General features: G+C 32.0%; 1 protein-coding gene across 1 annotated transcript; it reads left to right on the top strand.

The window, feature by feature from the left end:
* Positions 1-7,177: 7,177 nt before the first annotated feature.
* Positions 7,178-14,276, top strand: LOC105108200 (transcription repressor KAN1-like). Its single transcript, XM_011002405.1, has 6 exons — positions 7,178-8,613; positions 8,794-8,870; positions 9,415-9,463; positions 9,710-9,866; positions 13,249-13,342; positions 13,869-14,276. The coding sequence occupies exons 1-6, from the start codon at positions 7,797-7,799 to the stop codon at positions 13,983-13,985; spliced, it is 1,311 nt and encodes a 436-aa protein (XP_011000707.1). The 5' UTR covers positions 7,178-7,796; the 3' UTR covers positions 13,986-14,276.
* Positions 14,277-14,638: the final 362 nt, after the last annotated feature.

The following is a 14,638-nucleotide window of genomic DNA, read 5'->3' on the forward strand; positions in this document are numbered from 1 at the left end:
AAGTCTGACTTTACAGTCAGAATTTTTTTTTTTGAGAAATAATATTTTTTAAGTTCCATAAATAGATTACTTATAAAAATGTTTGTAAAGTACATTATTTGGGATCTACCCGTTCTGGATTCAAATTGAAATGGTGACTTACAAAAACTATAGAGAAATCTCTATAATGTTTAATATATTGTTTCAAACTTTTTAATATAATTGTATTAAAAAAAAAACATTGATCTAACAAAATACAGAGCTGACAAAATCATTTATCAATTAAAAACATTAAATTATCCAAAAACAAAAACAACAAAAGAAGATAAAAAAAGAAGCAGAGAAGAGAATATTGTGGACTAACGGGATGATGGCATCTTTGATGATGTGTTAGGAGACATCGAAGACGGGATTCCAGGAGAGAAAGACAAGACAAAGTGAGGAATAAGGACTTAATGAGCACTTGACCAATTATATAGCTTTTGGTTACTTCCCCGGAATATAAAAAATAGAGATAAAGAAGATAAAGAAAAAAAAAGATACAAAATAAGATTGTGATAGAATTTTGTTTGATAGCAATATATAGGATAAAATTATTATTTCTTTATTTTGTTTAGTTATGGTGAATAGAATATAAAAAAATAAAAAAAAATATTTTATTCTTAATATGTATTTTTATATATCAAACTTATATATTTAAAAAATAATAATTCAATATTTTATTTTTTTTACTTTAGTTTATATCGAGTGTTGAAATTAATAATATTATAATAATTATAATTATAAAACCAGTACTGACTTGACGAGTTGATTTGGGGCCTGAACTGATTTGAATTTAAAAAATATATATATATGGAAGATTGACTCGACTTGACCCGGTCAAAAACTCAGGTCAACTCAAGATAACACATGGGTCAAGAACCTACTGAATGTTTTTGAAAAAAAAATTAAAAACTTTAGGTTCGTTGAGTTGATCATCCTGACCCATGACCTGAACCCTGTCTCAGGTTAATTCCCGAGTCAGGTTTTAAGACTATAATATCTTAACTCGTGTCAACCAGTGTTGACCCTCCCAACTTGTGATATAGGTTGTGCCCCGATTAATTTTTAAGTTGAGTTTTAAAGTTATGATAACAACAATTTTTATCCTTACATTGACTTAGATCAACTCGGGTTAACTTTCCTGATCTGTAACTGATGCCTTGCCCTAGGTTAACTCTAAATAAAGTTTTAAAATTATATTCATAACTGCTTTGTATCTAAGGCTTTAAATATGTGTGGGTGTTTGTTTAGTTGGTTTTAAGACCAAGTTATATCCTTCACCTATAATGAGTGAATTTAGGTTGAGTTGACTTGATCCAACATAGATCCATCAAGTGAAAGTTAGGCCTTCAAGCTCATTTTAAATATAATTAAATAAAATAGGTTTGAAGTCTAATTTATTATTCATCGTTGATTATAATAGTCTTTTACCTTTAATAATAAATATATACATACTAGTTTGGGTAAATTTTTAGTATGTAAGAACCATAGATATTTTTTATCATTAAAAATAAATATGAAACAACTTACTTTAGAATGGATGTATATAGTTATTATTATCTTTTCCTTGACCATAACATTTAAAAGATGAGTTAAGGTTTTTTAGTTACTATAAAACTATATAGGTGGCAACTTCTTTTATTCATTTTAATACTATCAACATTTTTAGTAAGCCAAGCCATGCCTTTTTTTGATTTTTTTAAGGACTAGACTTTACCCTTATTTAAAAAAATTTAAATGTGTGAAAGCTTTATTCATTTGCTAATGCTCAACCTCATAAGATAAGATCTTTCCCAAGAAATTGAACAATATTTGCAATGAATGAATAAATGACAAGTTGATTCTTTAACCACATTGTAAAAAGGACACAAGAAATGAAATGGGATACAAATACCATTATTTTAAGCTAAATTATTTCCGTTATAATTTCTATTTAATTGTTACTAGGATTTATTAGTTTTATTTACTATTATTAGAATTCTATTTATTCTTTTATATTTTTCTATTCTGATTGAGGTTTTCTAGTTTTTATATTTGAAAGGGTTATAATAGCCTTTTAACAAAAAGATTTTAATGAATAAAAAAATGGATGTTTTAGAAGTTTTTTCATAGTTATGATGGTCTTAGTTTTTTAGAGTTTTAATTTATAAATAAATCTTGTTATCCTTCACTTTATGTTATGTCAATTGATATTAAAAAAAAGTTGGTTTTTTTATGGATAGAAACACGGACAACATCATCTCATCACATGATGTAGGAACAGAGATCATTTAGAGTACCATATGGGCTTAAAAAGATAACATAAATAACTTTATCATATAAATTGGATTGAGTGGAGTATTCATTAAAAGATATAATAAAATGATTAGAATGATTTCTTTTAAAGAAAGACACAAATAAAAATCATAATAAGATAAGGCACGTACTTAAAGACTTATTTTGAGGTAAACCACGTCATAAACATATTTTTATAATGTCATATAGACAGCTATAACATGTTTATATGAAGAAGTTTAGTGAGGATGAGGTTGATGGAGGTTGTGTGGTTTTTATTGTTTACAACAAGATTAGGCTAAATAGATTTTCTCATGATATGAATGGATTATTTTTTAAGTTTGATGTTGCAACTTTTTATAGAGATCGAAGTGTTAAGGAATTTATGAACTAGCTTACTAATTATGATAGAATGGATAACTTTCTCATTGTAAAAACAACTCCAAAATAGTTTGTTAGCAAAAGTTAGAATTTTTTTCAAAGTTGGTTCCATTATAGATAATTATTAAGGGATTGATTTGTTTCCTTATATTACATCATAAAAAGATAAAATCCAAATCATCTTTTGTGAACTAGTTAATACAAGAAATGGTAAAAAAAAAAAAAAAACATCCAAATCATCCATGTACTAAAATCCTTTAAAGATGTTGCTTTAAGTGCTCATTAACAAGTCCTAGCCATATCAGTGGTTACCACTATCAATCTTATAATGAATCTTGTTCACATTTTTCTCATTGAAAAAGACTTAGATACAAGACAAGATCTGCACAAAATTATAAGATTGAACACCACCTCCACAAAGTGATAAATTCTCTATTTTATCATTAAAAGTTACACATTTATTTTTTTAAAATTATGTCTCTGTTAAAACCAATTTAAATAACTATATTATCTTACAAACTCAAGAGAGCACATGCATAACATAAGAAGCATCCTAGAGATTGTGAAATAAAAAGGTGGCTTTAAATGTAAAATTTTCTCAACAAAATTGATAAATAATATAACATCAGTCATTGAAAAACCATTTTGATTATGGTTATCCTTCATTATGCTATTGGCTTGAAAAATATAGCTTTGGTTTTAAGTCTCAAAAATCATTATTATTAATTTATGTAGTTACAGAAGGTATGCCTAATTTCTTTATCATGATAGTATAGATAATTATGTGATGTATTCTTTTTATATATAAGCTAAATAAGTGATGACTATATTAATTAAATTGAAGAATATTTCTTTATCATGATACTCTAGATAATTATGTGATGTATTCTTTTTATATCTAAGCTAAATAAGTGATGACTATATTAATTAAATTGAAGAATCACCCCAGTGAATCATTGAACCAAAGCATTCAAATGGTTTCTTTCCCATTTCATTTATGGTAATTATGGATTCTAGTCTTGTTTTTTTATGTATGCCTTTTTTAACCTTTATGGTAGCTATTAAAAGCCACAATTTATATAGACAATCTGATTTTATTAATATTAACAACTAGAACTGAAAAAAAAGATTTTGTAAACATATTACAAAGTCACGTTAAATTCTATATATAGCAAAAGATGACAAAAACATACTCATGAGATAACTGACTGCTGAAAACAAAATAGCAATAATTTAGGATGCCAATTTTCATAGACTTACATTGTCATTTCTTTAAAAATGCTTATAATAATTTAGGATGCCAATTTTCATAGACTTTGTCATTTCTTTAAAAATGCTTATGAAAACCTAAAATGATCATATCACTTATAAATTGTTATAAAAAATTTGTAATGTTTTATAGTTTTGTATCAATTTTTATATTTTGACACTAAATTCGCTTTTACATAGGTCTTAGATGATATTATTTATATCTATATTAGAATACTGTTGAGTAATTTATTAATTTTAATCATTGTTTAAATTCAAATAACAGGCAATCATGTGATGACCAAACTCACTTATTCATTGAAGTGAATAAAACTCACATACTATAGTTTATGCAATAAGTTTTGCGAGGTTAAAGCAATAAGACTATATATGATTAATGATATTAGACTTTTGATTTTATTATAATTTATGCACCAAATTTCATATAATTTATTGTTTGAATATTCAGTTTTTTGCTACGATAACTTCAAGGTTGTTAATTTCATTTTGGTTAGCACTTTATTTTATTTACCAGAACAATAAATTTTGTTATGGAGCATTTCAAAGTTATGTTATGGAATTTTAGATAAATCATTCATATTCTAACTAAATATATTTATTGTTTCGATAATCTTCTTCTCATATATTTGACTCCAGTATAATTTTTGAAAAGCAATTGTGAAATAATCAAGTTCAAAATGGTATTTGGAAAGCAATTGTGAAATAATGTGTTAATTATAATCCAAGAATTTGTTTACTTACCTGTATGGTATTGATTTATCTAAAGATATAGAGCTCTACAAAAATACCAATTATAGTTGATATATATAGTTAATATAAAAATCTCAAATTTCTTCTCTTTTACTAAGTGAAAACTAGGTCTAGGAAGAAATAAAACTAGGTCTCAGTTAGAATTTAAATAAAAAATCTAAAACGACTCGAAATTTTAAGTAAAATGAAATTTGTGTCAATTTATTTTTTTTTTTTAAATAATATTAGATATACCGACCATTTGAGTCAAAACAAAATAGAATTAATAGCCTTGCTTAATATTCTTGGTTTTCTATTTTAAGTTGCCCTATCATATTTTGAAATGCTTCTTTATTCGTGCTTGCTTAGCTATACTAGCTATAAAGTTTAAACTCGATATTTCTAAAAAGAGAAGGGGGCATTTCCTACTCTCAAGTCCCAAGTATATACGGAAGAGAAGACTTGTGCAATATAATATTATTAACCTACACTTTTACTACCATTAAATGCATTAAAGAAAATAGAGCGTACCCTCTCTTGATACAAGAGAAGATAGGGCTTGTAAAATTCATTCAGGTAAAAGAGTCAATTGGGTTCATGTGGGGGTGACATAATAGGATAGACAAAGTTGTTGTTGGATGATTAGAAGGGAATATTTGGGAGAATGAAAAGGAATAAGAAACTTACAAAAGTTTTTTTTGGAGTTGAGGATTTTAGGGTTTCCGATTATCACCATATGAAAGCAAATAAACAAGCCTTTAAGGTTCTTAACTCTCAAGTCTCCACACTCGTTCAGGTCAATGGGTGCATCATACTTATCAATATAATCTTGACATCACACCAAAAATCCAAAACCCATTAAATTCATCTACAGGGAACACTATCTCTACCCAAGGATTTATGGTTCTTTTCACCATTGCCAAACTTAGCATAGACGTGTCACAAGCTTAGCCTAATATCTTTGCCCTATGTAAATTAACAGGTGGTGCCGGGCAGAGCTCCATGTGATTCTAATGGGACTATGGCACCCAAAACTTTGAGAATCCTTCATTTTAATCCTTATACTTGATGCTTTTGTCATTCTATATATGTACTTTGCTCTCCAAAATATAGTTTGTTTCCCTGAACCCTTTCTTACTTTATTTTATTCACATCAATCCTTCTATTTTCATAGTCGGCTCCTCTTTTACAATGTTGTGATTCTGCCCTCTTTGACAAGTCCTAACTTAATTATAAATTAACACATGATATCTCCAACTAAATGTCAAGCACATAGGAAGGAACATTGAACATTCTTCTCCAATGCATAGATGAGTAAACCCCGATTGGTTTTCTTCCCTTTTGTCTATGTGCTACAGCTCTTTTCAAAATCAACGTTGTTAAATTCCTTAGATCTATGTGAAGCTAGAATAGTTTGATGGGTATTTCTTCTCTTTCTTTTTATTTCTCCCCCTATGTACGAAAAAACACCTTTTTCTTTTCTTGAAAAAAACAAAAAATAACGTTTGGTTAAGCACGAATAGAGTAAGGAATTGATTTTGTTTTAATTATGCCTCAACTTTCAAGAGTTAGTGTATTCAATCTTGTAGACTAACTTGGCGTCAATGAGCAATTAGTCAGCTTAGCTAAGCCCTGGAATTCTCTTCTTGAAAAAACCTCGAGGAGTTGATCAACTTTTTCAAATGATTTTTTTTTATTAATCAATGTGTTGAAAAGGTCTGCATACTCTCTCTCTCTCTCTATATATATATATAGGCAGGCAGGGCAAGTTAAAGAATAACAAGTTAAAGAATAACAAGCCAAAGAGGGCTGCTAAATTATAATTATAATGGAAACTACTCCACTTAATATTTCCAATGTAGTAAACAGTACGTAGACCTTATTTTTGTTGATTTGTCACTAGTGCAATTCTACTTTTTCAATAAAGTGGCCACAAAAGGAGATAAAAATAAGAATTTATTTTTTCCAAAGAATAATGTACATCAAACCTAAGATTAAGAAAAGCTAGGTTATGATTGGGGGGGGGGGGGGTAATTGTTATTCTATTTAGATTTTTTTTCAAATTGTAATTTATATCGATTTCCGTATTAATGGCTTGTTAAAAGATCGATCGAAGGAGGGAGTAATATTTATGAAAAAGTGGCATGATTCTTTGTGTTTCTTTTACTCCACGAAGACTTGATAAAGTATTTATTTGGTCATTGGATAGAGATAATCATAGCTAATTTCACATTGTCCCTTTATTCCCTTTACAATAAGAAGAAGAAAAAATGCGAGACTCTACAATTATCTCCTCGCTTTTTGACAAAGATTATCATTGAACCAAGACAAGACACATATGATGTCTTGTTTATCTCATAGCTAGGTGGTCATTGCATTATTGTTTTCCTCATTTCCCCCTTTTTTTTCTAACGTAGTTAATGAAAGAGATGCCCTATAGGGTGGGGCAGGGGAGAATTGAAGAATATTTAGTGCTTACTACCCCTTCCTTCCTCACTATCTCTTTCGTATGGTATATTTTAACCCCGTTGTCTACGGGGAATTTTAATTTTTAATAGGAAAAGAATTGCCAAAACCTTTGCAGTTTTGCGTGTATTGACTATGGAGAAAATGAGAGCTGATCAGCTTCTGTACAGAGGTATAGAGTGAGAGAGAGAGAGAGCTTTGTTGAAGTGTCATTTTCCTATATCTATATACTCTTGAGGAAATAGGAAACCAAATCCCTCACCTTCTCTCTACCTTTTCCCACTTTTTTTTTCTAGCTACTCTTCTTTCATAACCACACATCTCTCTCTCTCTCTGAATGGAGTGTGTATGTTTCTTGGAGAAGAGAAAAGGACTTTCTTTGTTTCAGTTTTTGCATTAAGGCACTCTCTACATCAGACTTTCTTTCTTTCTCTTATTTGGTTTTGTGAAGTTATTAGAGGGTTTTGCCTTCTTTAATTTCATAGTCATCTACACTTCTAACCTCCTAAAGATTGCTTTTTTAGTAAGCTTAGAAAAGATCCCACTTCAAAAATCTACTCTATTTTTTGTGTTCTTAAATCTTGGCTTCTCTTTTTAATTATTAGAAGAAAAGGAACAACAGCCTGCAACCATTGATTTCTAAGGGAATATTAAAAATGTCCCAGAAAGGAATTTTTGATAAACAGTCTTTGAATCTGATTCCAGACCTTTCACTGCACATAAGCCTTCCAAACAGCGCTCCTTCTTCGATTTGCACTGGCACAAATGATAGTGATTCTGCTTTTGATTTTTGGCGCAAAGATGATGGCCTAAAATCACATAGTGATAGTTCCATAAGGGTTGGGTCTCAAGCAGACACTGAACTCTCTCTTGCAAATCCAACAAATACTGCTTTGGAGGCAGAGAGCCCTTGGAGAAGGAACTTCTGTGGCAGCGGAACCGGCAGTGTTGAAGGTCACCATGATCAAGCCAGGCAAAGAAATCTTCTTCTTCAATGTTCTGGCAATGGCCAAATGAGTCATCTAAATCATGGGATCTCAGTTCTTGATGTCACAGGATTGAAGCCTATAAAGGGGATTCCAGTGTACAATAGCTGGAATAGTTCAGGAGATATTGATCCTAGATTTAGCTTTAACCGAATGCCTTATTCACCTTCTTGCACCCCTTACTCTTCTTCTAACCCATCAGCTGATCACCATAAATCTCCTTTCCAAGCTTACAGAATGGATACTTCTGCACCAAGATTCAATGGAATGTCAATGGACACTCTGAGAGCCCCGCAGTACCATCAATACGGAGCTGCAGGTGTAGGGAGTGGTCCTGGTGCAGAGGTATATGGTAGTGGCATGATCAGATCAAGATTTATGCCAAAGTTACAAAACAAGAGGAATATGAGAGCTCCAAGAATGCGTTGGACTAGCTCACTCCATGCTCGTTTTGTTCATGCTGTTGAGCTCCTTGGTGGCCATGAAAGTATGAATCTTTTCTCCTTCTATAATAACCACTCACTCACTACATGATATATATAGTTCATTTCTTGTGTGGTGCAAGAGCAAAATTATAATATCATATAGTACTTGAGTTAAATTAAGAACTGGTTTTATGGACTTTGTTTTGCTCTAATCTTTGTCGTGATTGTTTCCTTGCTATTAGGGGCAACTCCAAAGTCAGTTCTAGAGCTCATGGATGTCAAAGATCTAACACTTTCTCATGTTAAAAGTCATTTACAGGTCTGGCATGAAAACTCTGTGCTAGTTTCATTCTTATTTGATCTTCTTCTTCCATCCTTCACAAGAAACCAAAAGACTACCTCAATAGCCCAGTGTTTATTAGTTTAGAGTCCTTTCTCTCTGTGTCCTCTCTGCGTGTGTGTATTGGGTAGTGAAGAAGACTTTGGCTCAGGCCATCCAACTGGCACGAGAGCCGATGAACGCAGTGAATGAATGAACAGTTGAGTCTGCTGTTTTCTGATACAAGACAACTTCTACTTTTTGAGAGAGAGAGAGAGAGAGGAAAAAAGTAGCCATCATTTCTCAATAATACAAGCAATTACTGACCTTACCAAACATCAACCTCGTGGTTAATAAACAAGGGAAGAGAAATTCAGAACAAGAAGCATCTGATTTGATTTTTTTGACTGGGGCTTTTCTTCTTGCTTTTTCTTTTGCCCTTTTAAAGTTATTCAAATATTATATATACTGGTGCTATAGGAGCATAGATAGGTCTACCTTGTGTTTTCTATTAATTTTCTTTTGTCTTCTTTTGCCTTCGCAGATGTATAGAACTGTTAAGAGCACTGACTGCAGACCTGCAGCTTCCTCTGGTAATTCGTCTTCCCTTTCTTTAATTTTTAGCCTAATTACTTCCCCGATTTCCGCTACCCCATTTGAAATGTTGAAGATTCCTCCCTTATCCTGTTACCCTAATAAAAACAGTGCACATTCCTATATGTATTAATGCACCTGTATAATGTACTTTATTAAATTACACATAAAAAAAAGCTTGGCATACACAAAAATCATCATCTTATGCACTTTGGCTGACTTGAGTCTTATTGGTTGTCTATTAGATGGCTCCGGTGATGAAGATTCCATGCCTGGAACAGCTTGCTTTAATCAAAATGCCAACTATTTACTCAAGCAGAAAGGAGGTTCAAATGTGCCTAATTTACAGCATGATAATGGTTTCTCTCACTCTCCCGCCACTCTATGGAGCAACTCTTCTAGGTAACAGTACCCCCTAGCTCTCTCCCCCTCCTCGCCTCTCACCTCAATCTCTCTCTCTCTCGGACACACACTCCCACGCATTGCATTTATTGATTTTTGTCGAGTTTGTATACTAAAAAGAGTGTTTTGCTTTTCTCTTTTATGGCTTCAGCTTTAAAGCTGGTTTTTACCCTTCCATGCATGGGTGACTTTAGCTTGTGCATTTAGGAAAACCAAATCCACGTCCTCCTAACTTTCCCTGAAACTACTAGGAGCTATGTACCTTCTTTCTCACAGCTTTTGCTTTTCATATATTTTGCTTTCTTTCTTTTGTATTTTTGCTTGCCTTTTCTGCTTTTCTTGGGATAGTCTTCTACATGGCCATTGATCATATTTACCTTACCATGGATCGGGAAAAAAAGTCCAGTGATGGAAAACAAAACTGTAGATAACTGTTAGAGAATAAGTTAAGTTCTTGGATTACTGTGAGATGTTTGTGTAATTACGAATCTTATTATCACTTAAAAAACAAATTGGGCTAAAATAATTTAATTTTATAAAAATTGTTCCTTAACATACTCATTCAGCTTTTTCATGTTTCCTTGCCACCCCTAGCTAACTTTGATCATACTAATACCATCTATAACAACTAAGAGCTCCAGAATCTGTATTCATGGATCCCATAGCAAATTATTAAAGAAGAGTTCATAAAACACTTTCTTCAGATATATTTCATATTCTTTTAATGGTTGGTGCTCATATAGTTTGATTTGAAATAAGATTTGAACTAATGAGAAATATTAATTAACTATAAATCTTTTTACATAATTAAGTATGAACAACGAGCAAAATTAAATCAGCACCATATTTATCATATTAATGAAAAAAGGTTCTTATTATTTAATGTAAAATTATTTGATAATTAATCAAGAGATGTTCAAAAAAAAATAGCATTGAAAATTTTATGCCTTGAGAGCTGATAGGACTGTTTTGCTATTCCATTTTGTATTTAAATCTTTCTTGCATTTCACAGGTTTATAGCTAATGAATTAATCGTAATTATTCACATAATTCTTGGGTTTTTAATAGGAAATTCTTTATTTTTCCCTAACTTAGCTCTAGAATAGTAGAAAGTAAACAATTTTCTCTCGTATTAACCCAGACTACTGAGAGGATTTCTCTCATAAATGTGATTGAAAATTTTATTTAAAGCTTAGAAGAAATAGTCAAATTAAATAAATATTACAAAAAGCTAACAAGGGGATGGCTTAGCAAATAAAGGACCAAATCACAAAAAAAAAATGAAAAGGATCACTAAAAAGGTTTTGGGCATCTAGATTTAGCAAATAGGATCACGAAAAAAAAATTTATGAACAATTTTTAAAGGGATATGTGGCTAAGAAGTGCATCTGGGTGTAATAGAAGGATTCGGGTGTATCAGCATCATCCGGAGTTCAATCTTCATGGATTCGGGCGTATATATCAGCTTCATGTAGAGTTTTATCAGTGAGCTTCTTATCCAAATATATTGTCTTGTTGGATCTTGCGACAATCAAGTCAATCTAATATGTTTACTTAGATTTCATCTCGTTGTAATCCAAGGCTAAACGAATAATTAAATATGTAATCAAGGAAAATCCGTGTGCTTCTAATCTTAAAATGTACAGAAACTTAGTGAATAAGTGAACAATCAAACCCAGAAAATGATCATGCATTAAAAGCCTTCTAGACGTGATGGCCTATACAAGATTCCGATAAGTCATTTAAAAGTTAAGATGGCCATTTTATTCCAGGATCATGCGTCGCCTTCCTAGGGTTTCTGCTTGGTTTTGTACATGAAAAGATTAATTAGCCTTGAAAACCATGGCCCTTATATAAGATCCCAGCATTGTACATGAAATAATGGTAGGGCTAGCTACTATCATTTTACTTGTAAGCTTTATTTTTCATTAACCAATTTGGTGGTCTGGGTGGTGCTTCATCAAATATATACACTCTAGCAGATATTGTGATATACCACGCTACCGAATCAATGATTGAGACATCAGTTAGTATTATGGTAAATTTTATTAGATTTATAACTCTATCATGCAAAATGGTATTGGAGAAAAACAATTAGAGCTAAAATATCAAGATGTTAAGCATAGGCCCAAAAGTATTAACAGCTTCTTCTTCGCAATGAATGGTATCAGAATTTGAGTGGATGAACTTTAAGATTACAGAATAATGGGTTTGTAGGAGAAAAGAAACATTAGAGCGGAGATGGCCATAGCAAGACCGCAAAACAACATGTGCATGAATTAATTAGTTAAGGTAGCTTGTATTGAGTTAGGATAATGAGTTTTTCACTCAGCTGCGGCCATCTCTTCCCAGAGCTATTGAGGCCTGACTTTTTGTTAACTTCTTTTATTCATAAAAAGGTCAATCATTTTCAAGCTAATTTGATTTGGATAGCTTCCACGTCTGATTATTGATGTTCTTGCACTATATGCTGCTGGAGGAGCATGCATCTTTTATATAGGAACATTAGAGAGAAGCATTTGAAGGAAAATGAGACAAAAAATGGTGGTGAGGTATGTCACATAAAGGTTTTGAATTTTTCAAAACTCTTGACAGAATTAATCTTTTGTGTGGCTTGTGGAATCGCTTCTTAAGATATCTTATAGAGGATCGAAATCATCAATCCAGGTCGTGTGATTCTTAATTATATTTAAATTTAAGTCACTTCAAGTCTTGTTAAGATATCTTGTGGAATCACACTTCTTTTTTCCTTTTCTCCTTTAGGTGCTTGCTAGGTTTCGAGCTACACAGTAAGGATGGCCTGCCTCTATTTCTTTAAATCACTCTCTCTTGATGTGACAAAATTTAAATCCATGTTACCTAGTGGCTAGTATCATTGCGAGTGACTTTGCAAACTAGCTAATAATACCAATCCTACCTAGGTTATATCGTGGCGACTGACTTTGCTAGCTAGCTAGGTAACAACAACCCTACCTAGAGCGCAAATGGGAGCATTGGACTCAAGGCAGTAAGGTTTCAGCGACAATCCCATCTTAATTTAGCTAACAGCTAGGTCAGAGGAATTAATCCTGTGGCACTAAATGCATTCCTTTTGGTTTTCTTTTGATTAGGTCTTGTTCATAAACTAAACGCATGATAGATGTATTAATTTGATATGTCTGCTTCTCCTAATTAGGTTGGTTTGATCGCGCAAGGGGACCTGTTACCAAGAAAATTAAAGGAGCATTTTTCTTCATCTGACTCCATGGATGTTTCAATTAATGATTGCCATTACTATTGGCTTAGGAATATATGTTACAGTTCAACATTTTCTTTTCGTTCAGAAATTCAGAAGCAGATCAATGGTTTGATTCTAACTGATAGTATATATTAATTGTTGCAGCAAAGGAGGAGGATGGCATAACAGCTCAAGAGATCTAGATGGGCTGAAGGGAGAAGCTCTATCTTCTCAACAAGTAACGGGAAATAAACTGGACGTGAGTATCTAAACTTAGTGAGACAAATATAGTTATCAATAAGAATCTCCATAACTCTATTGACTGCCATATATGTGTCAGTATTGTCCTTAAACTAATTAATATTTGCATCTAAATTAATTTCTGGATCGTCTATGCATGCATCCAATAATGCCAATACTGCAATTCTATTGTACAGATGCTTGTTTTATGGAAAATAAGCTGCGTTTTATGCCATGCGCTCTTGGATAACTTCTTAGAGAGCTTCATTATTAATTCTACATTGCATCCATGCTGTGGAGCCAAATATATGAAATCACATAATTAAACAAAATCTTAAAACAAGTGATCGAAAAAAGTTTTCAGTTGAATTCCCAATATAGAGTATCAGTAATAACTCTAAGGTTCTGAAAGCCAGCTTCAACATTGCTAGCTTCTGTATTTTTTTTCTTATTGTAATGGTTTTCTCCCCCCTCAAGTATGGAAGGGTCTAAAACATATTGCATGTGGGTTCAACAAACGCTTGCCCCAATTCTTATACTTGCAGGGAGTTGGTTTTGCTCAATCAAGAAGCTTTACAGGATTCAATCAAGAACTCAAGAATCCAATCCTGGAGATTTCCTTAGGGAGACCAGAGTACTGGCAAAACGAAGAGCATGAATGATTTAAGATAAGAGTTATGCCGGCTAACAATGGCATGGGATTTAGAATTCCCTTTTTCTTAAACAAAAAGAAAAAGATCATAGAAGATATAAATAGATATAGGGCTTTGCAAGGGGAGAAGAAGAAAGTCTTGTTCTGTCAAGTTCAGTGCATGTCTGTCTGTATATTCTTTTTTAGACCATTGTTGGACTATGTTATGAGTTGATGTTAGTCATTACGTGGTGCACTCAACGAAGCAAAAAGCAGTAGAGAAGAAGGAATCAGTTTTAATGGTGCATGATATATATATATATATATATATATATATATATATATAATCTCGTTTTACTCTCTCTCTCTCTCTCTCTCTCTCTCCACTCCTTTTCTTGCAAGATCCTCTCTCTGTTGTCTCTTAGGGTGTGAAAGCTTGACTTTAATTATCATCTTTTTGTGTCATTATATCAGCTTTGATTGAGTTTTGATGTGCATTTCCAGAAAAAGTTGATAAAGCAACAAGGCACTAATTGCTGTAAAGAAATGAAAAGAATATTGGGATTTTCTTGCTTTGTAGTGCAAATCAGATCTCTTTCAGTCAGGCATATCAAAACTGTACTGTTGCTGCATAAAATTTCCCAGGAACACATCATCACCTTTTGCATGTATGATTCCATATTA

This window comes from Populus euphratica, unplaced genomic scaffold (genome assembly GCF_000495115.2).
Source record: "Populus euphratica unplaced genomic scaffold, PopEup_1.0 scaffold184.1, whole genome shotgun sequence".
NCBI classification, from domain to species: Eukaryota; Viridiplantae; Streptophyta; class Magnoliopsida; order Malpighiales; family Salicaceae; genus Populus; species Populus euphratica.

Coding starts and splice junctions, on each gene's coding strand:
- LOC105108200 (XM_011002405.1), top strand. CDS start 7,797: ATGTCCCAGAAAGGAATTTTTGATAAACAGTCTTTGAATCTGATTCCA. Junction 9,867..13,248: donor CTATGGAGCAACTCTTCTAG/GTAACAGTACCC, acceptor TAATTGTTGCAG/CAAAGGAGGAGGATGGCATA. Junction 13,343..13,868: donor TAACGGGAAATAAACTGGAC/GTGAGTATCTAA, acceptor TTATACTTGCAG/GGAGTTGGTTTTGCTCAATC.